Source organism: Polypterus senegalus, chromosome 15, assembly GCF_016835505.1.
Source record: "Polypterus senegalus isolate Bchr_013 chromosome 15, ASM1683550v1, whole genome shotgun sequence".
Lineage (NCBI taxonomy): Eukaryota > Metazoa > Chordata > Cladistia > Polypteriformes > Polypteridae > Polypterus > Polypterus senegalus.
Window position 1 is genome coordinate 93,179,701 of NC_053168.1, and position 18,855 is coordinate 93,198,555.

At 39.8% G+C, this 18,855-nt stretch overlaps 1 protein-coding gene across 6 annotated transcripts in view; it reads left to right on the forward strand.

Moving 5' to 3' along the window:
- Positions 1-18,855, forward strand: part of grhl2b (grainyhead-like transcription factor 2b) — a 357,473-nt gene that overhangs the window by 209,125 nt on the left and 129,493 nt on the right. For all 6 annotated transcript variants that reach the window (XM_039737648.1, XM_039737649.1, XM_039737650.1 and 3 more), the window contains 2 exons: positions 4,764-4,922; positions 14,171-14,258. In XM_039737648.1, the coding sequence (XP_039593582.1) occupies positions 4,764-4,922; positions 14,171-14,258 (247 nt within the window). The remainder of the gene's footprint in view (positions 1-4,763; positions 4,923-14,170; positions 14,259-18,855) is intronic.

Here is an 18,855-nt window from a genome sequence, read left to right on the forward strand (position 1 = left end):
AACACCATCGATAATGTCAAGACAGTGGAGGCAACAACTGAGCAAGGGGATGGTTCAAAAGTGCTTTTATTAAAACAGTCAACAAAACAAAGTGTTCAAATAAAGTGCAGTTCTTTCAAAGTTGTTCAAATAAATAATCCAGTAAAAGAAAACATGGAGGTTTAAAAAAATACACAAAAACAATCCTTAAAACCAGAGGTTAAAACGTTCATATGGAAGCAGTGTTCAAAAACAAATGACAAGCCCGGTGTCTTCTTTTAACTGGTGACTCCCCTGCTTCCCCCTGTCCAGGCTTCACAACAGGGGAGCCACTCTACCTGCAGCTGACCTTCTTTCCACTACTGATCTGGCCGCGTCCCGATCCCTGAAATGTTGTAGTTGTTAAGAAAATCAAGGTTGTATTCTAAAACCTTTCTGGAATAAAATGAGTTTAATTTAAGTCTCAGGGTTGTGTCATACTTATTTCTTAAAACAAGATAAACCTAGAAGGTTTTGGTTCTTGAAATAAGAATATATGTCCTGCTATGCTCATCACTGTAGTTGATGTGACAGATTGGGGGAGCTATCGCTCCCTTGAACCCTCAGACAAAACCCCAGGCACCAGGTAAAAGTCCAATAATCTTCTTTATTTGGACAAATACAGTGCATCAATCAATAAACTCTCCACCACTCCCAGACGCGTTGCCACCCTTCCACCCAGCTCAGCTCGCCATCTGGGAGTTGCCTTAGTCCTTTTATAGTCCCTAACCCGGAAGTGTTCCTTCACCCGCAGTCCATGTGACTCCTTATCATTTCCAGGTCAGATCAAAACTCTTCTTTTCTTTGTCAGCCCAGAAGCACTTTATTTCTTCTGTCCTCGTGACCTGTATGTACTTCCGGGCTGTATGAAAAACAAATATGTCTGTGTCTCCCTGCAGCATCCCCAGGCGGCCCCGACGTTATCCAACAGGGTTGTGCATTAAAACTTCATAGTCCATGATGCCCTGCTGGAATTTGGGGCATCTCCACGTTGCAGGGAGAGCTCCATCTGGCAGTTTGGGGGTCTTGGCTGGGATAAGCTGCTGGCCATAGTCCACAATACTGCCCCCCCAACGAAACAACCATGGTTCGAAGCGGCCAGCCCCCCGAGGGAGGTCTTCCTCCAGATGGATCCACCGGTCGGGCCTTGGCAATGTTGGTAACACTTTTGTGTAAACCTAGAAGGAAAATAAAAATGAGTACTTTGCACCCCTGTCCTCCTAGGACAACTTTGCCACCCATGGCCTGGCCTACGGCATTCATAGCATAGCCTCGGTCCTCCTTTTTGCATCCCTCAGCGAGACCGAAAGCACTTGGGAAACTCTGGCTCCGCCCCTTTTCCTGCTGAGGAGTGTTCTACCGCCGCCTCTGAACTCCTATCGCCCTTCTCTAGTTTGTCAGGAGACCCCCGCTTTATTTTAAGGATCTCCTGTTTAATTTGGGGCTTGTCTACAGTTTGAGTCTTTCTATGATTAAAAGTGAGCCCCTTTCCTGTCTGCAACCCTTTAGATTTATTTACTACATGGGTCGCGGTCTCGCTTACCTGTACCGTCTAATTAATATGGGAGGCTCCCGGCCTAATTGCCGCAGGTACTCATCTATCTTCCGGATGGGCGCCTCGGCCATCTCTCTCAAATCCCCAATGGTCATCTTTATCGCTGCCAGCATCTGCAAAACACTACGTACGGGCTTGATTAGTTTTTTGAGAGCCCGTACGTCAAAAGAATTAATTAATTTGGCCGGAGGCAGGTTCACTTCCTCGTTTTCCTTACCTAACGGCCAGGAGCCAATGCATTCGTTGTCGGCGCATGTTCTGATGGCCGTTGCAGAGGCTTCTGGGATTTTGAGTTCTCTGTGGAGGACCGGGCCGCCATCTTTGGCTGACTGTGATCCGCCTGTGCCAATTTGTCGGCGGATCGATCAGCCATTTCCCGGCCCTCCTTATCTTTTTGCGGGGTGAGCGGTGCTTCGCTCGCCTCCCCCTTCCCTTCAGAAAGTCCAAGTCTGTTTCTTCGGAGACGAAGGCGCAAATAGCGGGACGTGGACCTCCTCCTTCCCAGAAAACACCGGGGTCGACCACGTGTCCCTCGCCGGCTGCCGACATGCGGAAGTCCTCTTTAGCGCTCGAACAGGAGCGTGCCACTTCGGGAAAGTCTCCTTCCTCCTGTGGAACCTCCAGGTGATCATCTTCGAGGTACATGCACGGGACAAAGTGTGTTATTTTAAAGAGATTATGGATGGAATTCCTGGCACATACCTCAGAGCGTTAGTCTGTCCCCGGATGCTTCTCCAGACTTGTGAAGCCGCTCCGTAACTCCTCCCGAGCGTCGGCCATTATGAGCGTGGTCGCTCTGTTTGCCCTTCTTCTTCCCCATATTGGACTTGGTGAAGGTAGGTTCTGGCGCTGTTGCTGCGGGTCCGAATATCGTCTTCTCGGGGTTCTCTGTCCACAGAAAATTTGTGTACAGGTCCTCTGCCAACTGGACGGCCAGAGAATCCTGCTGACTACGCCACTGTGACAGATTGGGGGCACTATCGCTCCCTTGAACCCTCAGACAACTCTCCAGACACCAGATAAAAGTCCAATAATCTTCTTTATTTGGACAAGTACAGTGCGCAAGCACCCTCTTCTCCACAATACTCATTGAATTAACACAATAAACAATCAATAAATTCTCCACCACTCCCAGACACTTTGCCACCCTTCCACCCAGCTCAGCTCGCCAACTGGGAGTTCCCTTAGTCCTTTTATAGTCCCTGACCCGGCAATGTTCCTTCACCCGCAGTCCATGTGACTCCTTATCACTTCCGGGTCAGATCAAAACACTTCTTATCTTTGTCAGCCTGGAAGCACTTTATTTCTTCTGTCCTCGTGACCTGTAAGTACTTCCGGGCTGTATGAAAACCAAATGTCTGTGTGTCTCCCTGCAGTGGCCCCTGGCGGCCCCAATGTTATGCAGCAGGGTTGTGCATTAAAACTCCATAGTCCATGATGCCCTGCTGGAATTCGGGGCATCTTCACGTTGCAAGGAGAGCTCCATTTGGCGGCTTGGGGGTCTTGGCCGGGATAAGCTGCCGGCCATAGTCAACATTGATAACAGACTTTTCTCTCACAGTTGTGCTTTTTTTAAGTCGAAATTTTCTTGGAATTACACTTCATATCTAATGTCAGATAGCTTAAGACCACTTACCTTGAATTGAGCAAAATCTAACAAGTACATTGCAACATGAGATATTTAATCTCTTGGGGCATAATATTAGAGATATTACCTTAAAATAAGAAATTTTTATTTGTTAAGAAAAAATGTTTTGCTGTGTACAATCATCAGATTCAAATGTTAACAGTTCCCACACACCCAAGAACCGTCCTTCCTACATTTATGAAATGTGTACCTGTTGCAACGTACACACTTCTCTATGCTGTGGTTCCTGTTACATTGAAGGGGCACCTGACACTGACTGTTTGATTTCCGGGGGAAAGTGGATGTCTTGGAACATAAGCTTCTCGATGTTGCATGCTCTTTTTCTGTGCATAAAGTGTAAAGGTAGTTTTTCACTTGATTATATTTGAAACATCCTGATAAACTAACATTATGATTAATACTCGTACACACTAATTTGACTAGAAGAGATACAAATTGATAGTAAGCACAAAAAAAATATGACAATGGTATTAAAGAAATGAAGAGCTGACTAGAAAAGTGAATGCTTTGTACCTACTGTTAAAATACCAATAATGCTATTCTGGTTTTCATTGTAATTTTGCAGCTACCAGCATCACAAAGTTTGTGTCCAATAAATGCTTTTCAAGTACTGTCCAGTTATTTTAGAGAATAGATCAGCAACATATTTCACTGGATCTGGACTTTCACAATTCTCAGGGAGTCTTTTGATTCTAATATTATTCCTGCTGTATCCATCTTCCAGAGCAGCTAGTCTGTCTCAGAGTGCTTTGCATTCGGAATTTGTAGCCATTGTTTTTCTGTCAGCGGTAGATGCCAGTTGTTCAGCTGTTTCAATATGAATTGTGAATGTTTGCTTAATGTCTTCCATCTGACCTCCAAGTGCTCTAAGTTTATTCTCAAACTTGAATACTTTTTTGTTCTTCATTTTTTTCTAGCATACCTTTAAAGACTGCCTCAAAGTGATGATTTAAATGTTTCTCTTGGTCTTTAATATCCTGAAGCAGCTTGTTTGTCTTGTTTATGTCCTTTATTTCTTTCTTCATATCTTTCTTGAATTCCTTTATGTCTTGGGCCATTGCGGCAATCATTAACCTTCAGCTCGTTTCGATCCTCTCCATGCTCCACTGATGACGTGGCAAGCCTAGTTGAAGTCGATGGTTCCGGCTCACGAGGAGCAACCGACAACGCGGAAGCTAAGGAGACCAACTACATGCGTACAATAAATGCTACATGTGCAATGTTTAACTTAAATATGCATGTCCTTTGGAAAATTTTGCCTGTAAATGAGTGCAAGTTAGTAGGTGTAAGTGCAAGGAACCTTAACATCCATCCATTATCCAACCCGCTATATCCTAACTACAGGGTCACGGGGGTCTGCTAGAGCCAATCCCAGCCAACACAGGGCACAAGGCAGGAAACAAACCCCGAGCAGGGCGCCAGCCCACTCCATGAACCTTAACATATTGATGAAAATAATGTAAAACCTATAGTGAATTAAACCATTTTTTTTTTATTACATGGTGCTGTTTTTGTGAATTCTGTATAATTTATTTATTTTAGGTTTTTATCACAGTGAATTGCCTAAGTACAGACTTCTCCTCACAGAAGGGGGTAAAAGGACTACCACTCATGATTCAGATTGATACTTACAGCTACAACAACCGAAGCAACAAGCCAATTCACAGGGGATATTCCCAGATTAAAGTGTTCTGTGATAAGGTAAGGGATTTATGGATGCTTTAGAAGATCTGCATTTCATAATTCTATCGTATCTAATTGTATTTATTTTTAGTAAGATTGTGTACAATTTTAGATGATTTAGATTTTCTGTACAAATCTTAATTTATAAAATTTATTTCAAAAGCAATAAAGATAAGACATTTTAGACTTAAACAGTGAAATTGTGTGTCATGCAGCATTTTCTTTTTTTTTTATTTGTATATATCTCTGAGGAAAATGAAAATTGAAGTATTCATGGTATATTTAATTTAGAGGTCATATAGATGTGCTGTAGTTCTCATCTGAAAGAACCTCAACAAATGAAAAGACAAGTGGCAATAAAATGTTCTTGAAAAATAGTGGGCTGTGACCTGTGTATACTCTGTGATTCTTTTCACTCACCTGTGATAACTGGAAATGCAAACTGATTACATTAAGTGTACTGTAGAATGTTTTATAGTATTGTTTTTAATCAAATTCTTTTTAGAAATCTGAACAATAACAGTTCTTATACAATAGAAAATAGCTTGTAGGAACTCTGAATATCCTATTTCAGGTTTAGCAAGTAAAGAGGTTAAAAAAAAAAAGAAAAGTAAACATTACAAAGTTTAAAAGCCTACAGTTTTAGTTTTAGGCTTTCTATACTGGCTCTTCTTAACGGTATGTAATTGAGAAATGCCAACTGCTATTTATTGTCTCCTAGTTTAGTTTGTCACAATTATTAGGAAGATTTTTAGAAAAATAAGTTCATATCTATTTTTTATAAAAAAATCTTGGAAGGAGACGAGACATGATTGTTTCAGAGACACTTTCACATCCCGCAAGACGAGTCTTCGTGCCAAGTGATGTAACCATGCCCGGGGCTGGAAGCCTCACGAGACAAGAGCTTGTGCAAAGAGATTTGGAAAAGTCTTGCGTGGTTATGTCAGACACATTTCTTGTAGAAAGAAAGAAGCAATATTCACTAACGGGCAGTTATAAGTTGCGTTGTCATGGTGTAATTCATGGAAACAAAATTCAATGCGATATTGATGAAAAGGTAAAAGCAAAAAGACATTGAAGCCTTCTAGTCTTTATTAAAGGAAAATGGCAAACAAGTGAACAAAATATCCTGTCATCCAAGCAAGATGTACTAATTGTGCAGTTTGCCTGCATAATGGGTGAGAGAGTAAACTTCCACATTAGTCATTATTTTGTCATGTCTGTTTGTCAAGATAAATGGTTCTTAAACTAACACCAAGTTCATATATAAATCTTAAATCATCATATAAATTTGGTCATATTCCTGAATGATGCCTTTACTTTCAAACCATGGGAGAATGGAGGAAGCATAACCTAAGTGAATGTGAACTTAAGATATTAATATCATTAACGGAATTTAAGGAGTGGCCACCTACCTCCATATGGGTGCTCTGTGTTACTAAAATAAACTCCAACTGTATTTTTTCTTGTTTTTAAGGCTACACTTAAATACAAAGTTAACAATATAAATACACTAATTTTAATCAATTAATTATGTGCACTGTGATGCTAGCACTGCAGCCTCATAGTATGGAGTCAAGGGATTGCGTCATGAGTACTCCCAGCATTGAGTTTGCATGTATATCTATGTGAGTCCAGTGATGGGTTAAGTGAATTGGTGGTGCTAAATTGTCCCCTAATGAATGTGTGCGTTTGTTTGTGCGCGTCTACCCTACAGTGGAATGTAACCCAACCCAGAGATATTTCCTCTCCTATGTGGCCAACTTGCCATATAAACAGTCCCTCATGGAACCATTTAAAGCATTACATGTTAATGGAAGATTTTTAAATCGGCCATAAGCATAACTGGAAACCAGTTAAGAACAAATAGAATAGGCAGTGAATAACGCATTTCATTAGTCAATCCTACTAAAAATAAATGCACATTTAGCCTACGTCTTAATCTTCCAAAATTTGGAAAAAGTATGTTTTGGATAGTTTTGTAATGTGTGTTTTAAATGACATGCTAGTATCAACGATAACATCTAAATTGTGTGCTGATTCAGTAAAACCTAATGGTAATTCCAACTGAGTTAAATACTTAAGAAATGTTGTTGCAATCAGCATCATTCTCTCCAATAACTAACATTTCTATATTTTCTGATTTCAGAGAAAAGTAGATCTCGCCCATCCACTCTTTTAACTAATTAAGGACAGCATCATAGAAACATCATTTGGTTAAAAAAAAAAAAAGTGTATAATTGAGTGACATCTGCATACGAGTGAACATTAATGTTATGTTTTATAATGAAAGCTCCTAATGGAAGCATGTAAAGTGAAAACAGTAGAGGATCAAGTACTCAGCCTGGCGGAACACCAAATTGGCTTTTGATTATAATGATGAAATACTGTTAGCACATTACCGTACATACTGGAATCGGGCGACGTGACATGACATCTTTAATTTTTTCCTGAGGAAAGCAGTGGTATCCACCAGCAAAGGACAGCAGTTACTGTATCATAGTGCCTAAGAAAACAAATGTGGACTATCTGAATGACTACAAATTGCTGACATTCACTCTATTTGTAGTGCAGTGCATTTCATGATAAAGTGCAATGACTAGAACATTGATTTATTTACCCATAACTTCCTGTTAAAGCTAGTCATACATACTTGTCATTGACGTGCTAGTAAATAGTATATTCCAGACAGACAAATCACTTCTGGTTTGCATAACATCACAACAGGTGTACTGGTGTAATATGTAGTGAACCTATCAGGCTTGTATGCATGCTTGACAACATCGGGGCATGCTCCTAATGAGACGACGGATGGTGTCTTGTGGCATTTCCTCCCAGATCTGTATGAGGGCATCCCTGAGCTGTTGTACAGTCTGAGGAGCAACCTGGCGGCGCCTAATGGACCGAAACATAATGTCCCACAGATGTTCTATTGGGTTTAAGTCAGGGGATCGTGAAGGACATTCAATTGTTTCAATTCCTTCATCCTCCAGGTACTGCCTGCATACTCTTGCCACATTAGGCCGGGAATTGTCGTGCATTAGGAGGAAACCAGGACCTACTGCACCAGCGTAGGGTCTGACAATGGGTTCAAGGTTTTTATCTCGATACCTTATGGCAGTCAGAGCACCATTTCCTACGCAGTAGATGTCTGTGCGCCCCTCCATGGATATGCCTCCCCAGACCATCACTGACCCACCACCAAACCTGTCATGTTGAACGACGTTGCAGGCAGCAGATCGTTCTCCTTGTCTTCTCCAGACTCTTTCACGTCTATCACAGCTGCTCAGGGTAAACCTGCTCTCGTCTGTAAAAAGTACAGGGCGCCAGTGGCAGACTTGCCAATTGTGGTGTTCTTGAGCAAATGCCAGTCGAGCTCCACGGTGCTGGGCAGTGAGCACAGGGCCACCTACAGGACGTCGGGCCCTCAGGCCATCTTCATGAAGTCTGTTCCTGATTGTTTGGGTAGAGACATTCACACCAGTGGCCCTCTGGAGGTCATTCTGTAGGGCATGAGCAGTGCTCAGCCTGTTCCGCCTTGCACAAAGGAGCAGGTATCTGTCCTGCTGATGGGTTGAGGACCTTCTACGGCCCTGTCCAGCTCTCCGAGAATAACAGCCAGTCTCCTGAAATCTCCTCCATGTTCTGGAGATTGTGCTGGGAGACACATTAAACCTTCTTGCTGCAGCACGTGTGGATGTGCCATCCTGGAGAAGTTGGACAACCTGTGCACCTTCTGTAGGGTTAAGGAATCGCCTCATACTGCCAGTAGAGATGATTACTCAAGCCAAAACTAGCACGAGTGGAAAACCAGCCAAAAAAGATCAAGAGGGAGAAACTTAAAATGACCTCCACATGTAAATCCAGTCCTGTTTTGAGGGTTTTCTAATTGTTGCCACTTTAGTGCACCTGTCGTTAAGTCCATGAACACCAATACAGCTGAAAGTGATTAACAATGACCTAACCAACCAGAAAATTATCAGACAGGTTTAATTGATTTCATGCCAGGCCCAATAAAAAGTGTTCCTTTAATTTTTGTGAGCAGTGTATATATATATATATATATATATATATATATATATAATCAAGTTCTTAAGGAGGTCTGTGAATATATATGTGTATATATATATATATATATATATATATATATATATATATATATATATTCACAGACCTCCTTAAGAACTTGATTATTAAAATTACCTGATCCGAAATTATTTAATTTCAACCTATTTGTGCACGGGTATGTTTCACAGGAATTTGGGAATTTTTTCAGTATCATAAAGTTAACATCATATACTAGGCCTGTCAAATTACCTAAAAGATTTGGTTTGAATATTATTCAAACAATTTCAACAATACTGGGCTTTATATGTACAGAGCAAAAAGAGACACCAATGTCAAAAAAAAAATCCTAGCAGTACTCTGGCAACTATTGTTTTAAAATAAGTTATCAAAATCCCAAGCAGCTGCACCCTATAAAAAGGAAGCATCAGCACCACCATGTTTTTAGCCTACTACCAGTGGTAGCTGGTGAAATGAATTTGTGCTGGGGCCCAGTTTTTGGGGGATCAAACTGATGTGCAGGAGAAAAGAAAAACACAAACTTTAATGTTGCCTACACAGAGAGTGCTTTGAGTAATGAGAAAAGTGCTATATAAATGTAAATAATTATTATTAGTAGCATAGCCAGAAATGTGTTGGTGGGTGGGGATATAGGGCATGTATGAAACTAGGTGGGCAAATAAAATTTTACCCAGATAAGATGATTTATATAGATTCACCATCAGCAGCTGAACAAGCAGGATCTTCTAATAAAACACTGCTCAGTAATGCACACAACGTTGGAAGATTCACATACACAAACTGAAAGACCCAGCTGTCAGGGTATGGCCTTATGATGATGCCAAAAGAAAACAAGCAAACAAAAAAATTTCAGTGGCTTCAGTAATAGGTTATGGTGAACAACATTGTCAAGTGAATATTTTTTCTCTCTCTTGAACTCTTACTCAGTTCAACCTTCTTAACCTGCATGACCTTAACAAACAGTAGGCCTATTACTAAAGCACACTAAGGGAATAAAACACACTCAATGTATAAAAAGAAAAGACATTTTAAAATGCTTGCAAGAACACCTGAATCATAATATCCCTATTCTCTTGTTAGGTTGTATGCAATTAAATTTGCTTGTTTGTATTTTATTAATATTTAGTTTCTATTTTATGAAATAAACATTACTTAGCATAGCATTGAATTGCTTCTGTGACTAGTTATCATGGATATTTTGAATTCTTAAAGTTGCAGGAGCTTTGGAATGACTAGTAAAAGGAGGCTAGCCCTTAGTTATCGAGGCAACTGTTACATTGCATGTTTAGGCACCACATAATTCTCAGTCTCTTCAATGCATGGTTTGGAAGAGTAGTCACTTACATAAAATAACCCTATTAACAGTATTAGAACACAGGAATTTAAGAACGTCAGGAACTGATCTACTTGCAAATAATACACACACAAAGACCTACCCTTCATGTATTCATAGTTAGCTTTCAGCTTGTCCTAACAAGAGCAGGAAAAAGTCAGTGTGTAAGCTCGTCCTTAATAACTTGCCTTCTGCTGAGTTCTTGAGTCAGATAGTCTAGTCCAAGGTCCTTTATTTTCTTTTTTTTTTTTTTTTTATTCAAGTGAATGATTTATGAAGGGGTGTTTCATTAAAGAAATAATCAAATTTTCTTTGGTTTCTGAAGGTTCATTGTCCTAATTTGCACTCACTCATCTATAATTTTGTAAAGTTAAAAGCAGGTGTAAACTGTGAATCACTGACATCAACATGACATAGTGCATCGATGATTGTCCAATCACATTAGATTAAAAAAACCTAAAACAATACTATTTCCATCCATCTATTTTCCAACCCGTTGAATCTGAACACAGGGTGACGGGGGGTCTGCTGGAGCCAATCCCAGCCATCATAGGGCGCAAGGCAGGAACCAAACCCGGGCAGGGCGCCAACCCACCGCAGGACACAAACACCAAGCACACAGTAGGGACAATTTAGAATTGCCAATCCACCTAACTTGCATGTCTTTGGACTGTGGGAGGAAACCGGAGCACCCGGAGGAAACCCACGCAGACACGGGGAGAACATGCAAACTCCACGCAGGGAGGACCCGGGAAGCGAACCTGGGTCTGCTAACTGCGAGGCAGCAGCACTACCCACTGCGCCACCATGCTCCCCCAATACTATTTCGCTGCCAATAAATGTGGGAGTGTCCATGGTGCACAGAGCTGCATCCTGAGAAAAATATGAAAGCAACCAATTACCGAGGAGCCTCAGGTCACCTACTTCCCAAAAGATCAAGGACTTGCATAGACTTTCATGCTCCATATTACAAAACACCACTGTCTACTACTTATGGCTACATGCTTAAGTTTAAACTGCACAGCCTGTTTGGCGCTAAGATACAATATTATCTCTCACTACAGTCACACTACTGCCACATAAGGAGTATATTGCAATAATGTTTTACCTGTATGTGCTTTATTGTATCTTGTCTGTCTTTTGTGTGCTGTTCGTCACTGCTGAGGGCTCCCACCTAGTTTCAGATGAAAGGAGCCTTTTGCAGTTCAGGATGGAACCAATGATTGACGGCATTGCCTTCACGGGTGGAATCTGTAAGGTCTGACAAAAAACTGTTCTGGTTGGTAGCCTATGAAGAGTTAAAGTGCCGAAATTAAAATCTAAATGTATTAAATGTATATTTCAATTTAAAAACAAGTGAGAAAGAATATTTAGAATTAAGGTGCGTCAGTCTTTCCAAATAATAGAAGTATGATGCTAATAGAACTATAAGAAGCGTGACACTTACAGTGCATCCGGAAAGTATTCACAGTGCTTCACTTTTTCCACATTTTGTTATGTTACAGCCTTATTCCAAAATGGATTAAATTCATTTTTTTTCCTCAGTATTCTACACACAACACCCCATAATGACAATGTGAAAAAAGTTTACTTGTTTTTGCAAACTTATTAAAAATTAAAAAATTGAGAAAGCACATGTACATAAGTATCCACAGCCTTTGCCATGAAGCTCAACATTGAGCTCAGGTGCATCCTGTTTCCCCTGATCATCCTTGAGATGTTTCTGCAGCTTAATTGGAGTCCACCTGTGATAAATTCAGGTGATTAAACATGATTTGGAAAGACACACACCTGTCTATATAAGGTCCCACAGTTGACAGTTCATGTCAGAGCACAAACCAAGCATGAAGTCAAAGGAATTGTCTATAGACCTCCGAGACAGGATTGTCTCGAGGCACAAATCTGGGGAAGGTTACAGAAAAATTTCTGCTGCTTTGAAGATCCCAATGAGCACTGTGGCCTCCATCACCCATAAGTGGAAGAAGTTTGAAACCACCAGGACTTTTCCTAGAGCTGGTCGGCCATCTAAACTGAGCAATTGGGGGAGAAGGGCCTTAGTCAGGGAGGTGACCAAGAACCCAATGGTCACTCTGTCAGAGCTCCAGAGGTCCTCTGTGGAGAGAGGAGAACCTTCCAGAAGGACAACCGTCTCTGCAGCAATCCACCAATTAGGCCTGTATGGTAGAGTGGCCAGACGGAAGCCTCTCCTTAGTAAAAGGCACATGGCAGCCTGCCTGGAGTTTGCCAAAAGGCACCTGAAGGACTTTCAGACCATGAGAAACAAAATTCTCTGGTCTGATGAGACAAAGATTGAACTCTTTGGTGTGAATGCCAGGCGTCACATTTGGAGGAAACCAGGCACCGCTCATCACCAGGTCAATACCATCCCTACAGTGAAGCATGGTGGCGGCAGCATCATGATGTGGGGATCTTTTTCAGCAGCAGGAACTGGGAGACTAGTCAGGATAAAGGGAAAGATGACTGCAGCAATGTACAGAGACATCCTGGATGAAAACCTGCTCCAGAGCGCTCTTGACCTTCGACTGGGGCGACGGTTCATCTTTCAGCAGGACAACGACCCTAAGCACACAGCCAAGATATCAAAGGAGTAGTTTCAGGACAACACTGTGAATGTCCTTGAGTGGCCCAGCCAGAGCCCAGACTTGAATCAGATTGAACATCTCTGGAGAGATCTTAAAATGGTGGTGCACCGACGCTTCCCATCCAACCTGATGGAGCTTGAGAGGTGCTGCAAAGAGGAATGGGTGAAACTGGCCAAGGATAGGTGTGCCAAGCTTGTGGCATCATATTCAAAAAGACTTGAGGCTGTAATTGCTGCCAAATGTGCAGTGACAAAGTATTGAGCAACGGCTGTGAGTACTTATGTACATGTGATTTCTCAGTTTTTTTATTTTTAATAAATTTGCAAAAACCTCAAGTAAACTTTTTTCACGTTGTCATTATGGGGTGTTGTGTTCTGAGGAAAAAAATTAATTTAATCCATTTTGGAATAAGGCTGTAACATAAAAAAATGTGGATAAAGTGATGTGCTGTGAATACTTTCCGGATGCACTGTATGTATTAAATAAGAATATGCTAAGCTAACTTAAACAAATGTAATCTAATGCAGATACTGAAGCTATTAGAATGTAATTTCTTTATAACTAATGTAATGTACTGAAATAACCTTTTTGTAACCCTTGATATTTTATGGTCAATGTGCGTGTTAAAATTTTTTTTTTTTTTTTTCATTTTTATTACTATTTAATTTAATATTGTTTCTTTGTATCAGTATACTGCTGCTGGATTACATGAATTTCCCCTTGGGATTAATAAAGTATCTATCTATCTAAAAAGGAAGTGAGCATTGTCTAAAACCGCTGAGTTGCATACACCCTATAACCGTTAGGAAAAAAACTTGCTGTAACTGGATTTGTGTACGTGCAAGCTAGCACAGGTCTATTTCCTAAAACTGTGAAAATGCTGACAACTCTTCATCTGTTAAAAACAGTGTTTTTCTGCACGTACAAATTCAGGATTTGGATAGGCGCTTTAGCAATCCATGTAATAACCTCAAGATGAACTGCTACGTTTCCTCTTTTTTCTTTCTTGTCAATGACCTTGAGTATTTAAAGGAAGAGTCTCCTTCCTGCTGGCAGGCGGACGGTCTGTAGCACACTGGAACGTGACAGGGTCTGGAACCTCTCTGCCACCAAGAATAAAGAAATTGCTTTTTACTTTAAATTGGTGTTTTCTCCTGTGGTTTCCAACTTCAGTGTCCACACAAGTCAAACTTATTTTTTGCTCTATATAGGAAATACATATTTGTGTTTATTTACATGTACAGGGAGCAGAAAGAAAAATAAGGGATGAAGAAAGAAAGCAAAACCGTAAAAAAGTCAAAGGGCAGGGAACACCTCTGCAGTGCAACAATGGTGAGTAGGAAAAAAGGCTTGTTTTTAATTATTAAAGCTGCTCTGTGGCCATTACTAAAATGGTGTGTAAGGTCTGTTTAGCCACCTTTTATGGTAGTGTTAAAGATCAGCAATGGAAATTAACAAATTGTATTTACTTTCTTTACTGTACTTGATTTTGTAGGGAATTGCACTTTTAAAATATTTTTAAATATAAGTACATTTACTCTTTTTTAGAAAGCATATTTATTTAGTAACTATCCTACTTTGTTACATTTCCAAGGTGGGTTGAGTATAATTAAATCGCTATGTTAACAATGAGTTCACAGTGGCCAATTTAAAATAAAACTGCTTGCATAAATTTTGGGGGGTCGTGGGTCAGGATTGAGAAGCGCAAAGTATATTTTTAAACGCAGAGGTGGAAAGAGTACTAAAAAAACTCTACTGAAGTAGTAGCAGTACAGTAATCCCTCCTCGATCGCGGGGGTTGCGTTCCAGACCCCCCCGCGATAGGTGAAAATCCGCGAAGTAGAAACCATATGTTTGTGTGGTTATTTTAGATATTTTAAGCCCTTATAAACTCTCCTACCCTGTTAACATTATTAGAGCCCTCTAGACATGAAATAACACCCTTTAGTCAAACGTTTAAACTGTGCTCCATTACAAGACAGAGATGACATTTCTTTCTCACAATTAAAAGAAAGCAAACATATCTTATCTCCAAAGGAGCACCATCATAAAGGAGCGCGTCAGGAGCAGAGAATGTCAGAGAGAGCGCTCGCAAAGAAAAGCAAACAATCAAAAAATCAATACATGCTTTTAAGTATACAGAAGCACCTCGATAAAGCGGCATTTTGTAGAGGAGCGTCCGTGTCCTCTGTGCAAACAGCCCCTCTGCTCACACCCCCTCCGTCAGGCAGAGAGAGCGAGAAAGATAGAGAGAAGCAAACAAGCACAGCGCGGGAAGCATATCTTCTAGCATTGGGGAGTTTTAGTTGATATGCAATACATGCTCTGATTGGGTAGCTTCTAAGCCATCCGCCAATAGCGTCCCTTGTATGAAATCAACTGGGCAATCAAACTGAGGAAGCATGTAACCTAAATTAAAAGACTCATTGTCCGCAGAAAGCGGCGAACCAGTGAAAAATCTGTGATATATGTTTAGATGTGCTTACATTTAAAATCCGCGATAGAGTGAAACCGCGAAAGTCAAAGCGCGATATAGCGAGGGATTACTGTATTCGTTAAAAAATACTTGAGTAGTTTCCTTGTCAATTACTTTTACTTAAGTACAATCAAACAATTAACCAAGTAAAAGTACAATCTAGTTACTTTAGGGGAAAAAAATAAATTAGTAAATACCCTCTATACATGTTGTGATTTCGAAAGCAGAAGCACAATATACTGTATATAGCAACACAATAGATATGGAACTAATCACAATTATCCTTAATATACAGCAAGTTAACAATCTGGAACATACATCAGGTATCAATTACATGCCATTTGTAGGAGACAAAAGAAATTAAGGCTTTCAAATTTAACATTAGGAAAGTAGAATTAGCACAGTACCAACATAAACGCAAATTTGAAAATTTCTAGCTTTATGTAGTTGTGCCATACCCTGTCATAAACAAGAAAATGCTGAAAAAGGAAAATATATAAGCATTTTGGAGCAGAAATTTTCTCATACTAAAAGGGTTGTTGACTAATGTTTTTTAAAAGTACAAGTCTACAGATCTTGTTTAAATATTTGCTTAGACAAATACAATGCTGTGTGTCAGCTGCTGATTACATGTTGTGTCAAAATAGTCACTTTTAAGAAAATGCAATTGCTATGTTCGCTGAGTGCAACTCACTTATGCATTATACACTAAAGGGGAGCATTTTTTTTTTAAATGGTGTCGCCTGTTATCCTAGTTTGTTTCAGACAACTGGGCACTAATTGAATCACAACAATACTTGGCTACAATGGTGGAGTCTTGGGGCCTAAGAAAAGACTTTGTTGAGCCCTTTGTTTTTTACCAAAATTAATTTAACATTTAAATTACTGGTAACTAAGCTGTCAATCATTAAGCCTTAAAAACAAGGGCCAGAAGCCTAGATAACTATATATTTTTAAATCAATACAAACTAATTCAGTAAACAATGAATTAATTCTACATTAAAATATTTCAACCAGAGACTGTCATGTTGGCTAGGTAGCCATTAAATTTAACTGCATTAAAAATGTGACATTTTTTTCTTTTTTTATAAACCCATTCATTAAAATTAGAATTACCAGAGCCTACGAAAAAACTCCTAGATTCAGCCCAACAGAAATCCCATCACACCTCTCCGCCAGCGTCCTTTGTCCTGTAAATATGCCGATAAAGACAAGCTACAAGCAGCCGGCTATTCCATCCCCCCACCGACTTAGAACGTGCACGAACTTCTCCCAGCTCATGCCTTGATTGATTATCTGGGAGTGAAGTGGAGTTTTAGAGTTGAAATAATAGATCGTTATTTGGAACACACGCATTTCATGTGTGTTCTGTTTCTACAGTAATCTGTGTAAACACATTGTTAAAACAGAAACTTTTTCATATTTTAGTAATAAATGTTACAAAATGTAGGCATAAACTATAGAATGTGTGAAGCATTAAGTCCAAACATTAAATAAACACATTCACAAAAGGTTCAAGAAAAAACAACAGCTTCCGTGGCTTAGTGGTAAGATTTGCTGACAAAAAGGGCAGCAGGTTTACGTGCCTCAATCCAAGTTTGATTCCTCATTGGGGAGTAGGTGTTATTTATTTATTTATTTATTTTTTTTTTTTTAAACCTCAAACAGACATAAAATTTATAAATTGGTATGCATTGTCAGTTAATGAGATCGTTATATTTTCATGTGAGATGCTCCTTTTAAAATATTTTTTAACAATTGAGACTGCAATTAACATAAACAAGTGACCTTATAACTATTATTTTTAAGATCCATAACACACAGACAGACTGAGCACTTCATAATAGAGAGACAGACAGGCAGAGAAGTCACTAGATATATAAATAAATAGGGAAGGCACATGTACTGAAAGAAAAAAAAGATCAACATGTACGTTGATCTTGCTGCACTGAATAAGCTCATGCACTCTAACACCCCCACGATCTGACTCTAAGTAACACCACAAGTACTGACACAAACCAAGTGTATGTGTGTACTGTATAATAACAAAAAGAGCAGCTTACTACTGAAAACGGCAAATATAGGAGTGAGTGAAGATCGAACTGGGGACTCTTGATTAACAATGGTTTGCGTCTATACTTGCGCTGTTACTTAAAGTCAGATCGGGTCTGGGTTAGAGCGCTACCGATATCTATGCAAAAGGACAAAGGTCCAAGTCTTTAGAGTCCTGGTGCTTCCTGTCTTGCTATATGGTTGCGATACATGGATGTTATCCAGTGACCTGAGATGAAGACTAGACTCCTTTGGTACTGTCTTTCTCCGGAAAATCCTTGGGTACCATTGGTTTGACTTTGTGTCGAATGAGCAGTTGCTCAAGGAGTCCCGAATGAGGCACATTACCTGTATTGTGAGAGAGCATCAGTTACGGCACTACGGCCATGTGGCATGTGTCCTCGAGGGTGATCCAGCTTTTAAGGTCCTCATTGTTGGGGACCCGAGTGGCTGGACTAGGCCAAGGGGTCGTCCACGTAACATCTGGCTGCGGCAGATAGAGGGTCATTTCCGGAAGGTGGGACTGAACCGTGTATCTGCCTGGTGGGTTGCCAACCGGGATCCTGAGTTGTTTCATCGTGTATTGGGTGAGGCAACGCACTGTACTAGTGCATACTCCCCAACTTGACTTGACTTGTTTTCTGTGTTAAAATATAATTAATTAATTTATGTATTTTAAAGGAGTTTTTTTTTGACACTATACTAACTATTCTTTGCTAATTAATGAGATGTAATTGCAAAAATAAACTAAAAATATCAATATGTAGTACTTGTTTCTTACCGATCTTAAACTCTTACCATGTATGTAAGATGTAGCATGTTCCTTGTGTTTAAACTGTTGTCTACTTTATCAAGTTATTTTTTGCGTGTGCATGGCCCTTCATTGCTAGAATCCCTGAACTTGATAAATGTTGGTGAGTTACAGAAGAACGTAAGCAGTTTTCAACTCTTGTTACTGTAAATGCATTTCCATTTTAATAACGTTTTAAGTCCTATTTGCATTGGTTTTCTTTATCATCTATAATTTTAGCTTATCATTCATCGTTCTATTTGCAGTGGGCTTATGTTGCCCAATATCACATTATGACTGGATTGTCATACAATCAGAAGAAATTCTCTCATCTCAGAAAACTTTGTCGCTGTCTTGTAGTGTAAGCAGTCTTACAACCCGATTTTCTCATGTAAATTGTGAATCGAGTGTAGTATATTGCACATTGGTTGTTGCCATTATCATGCTCATTTTCACATTTTTCATTTAAAATATCTAAACATCATATAACACAAAATTAAATGATCAATGACAAAAACATCTTAGCATTTTTTACTGGATAAACCCAAAATAAACACATTCAATGGTAAATTCAATAGACTTCATACCCTATATTCTTTCTGTAAAATAGA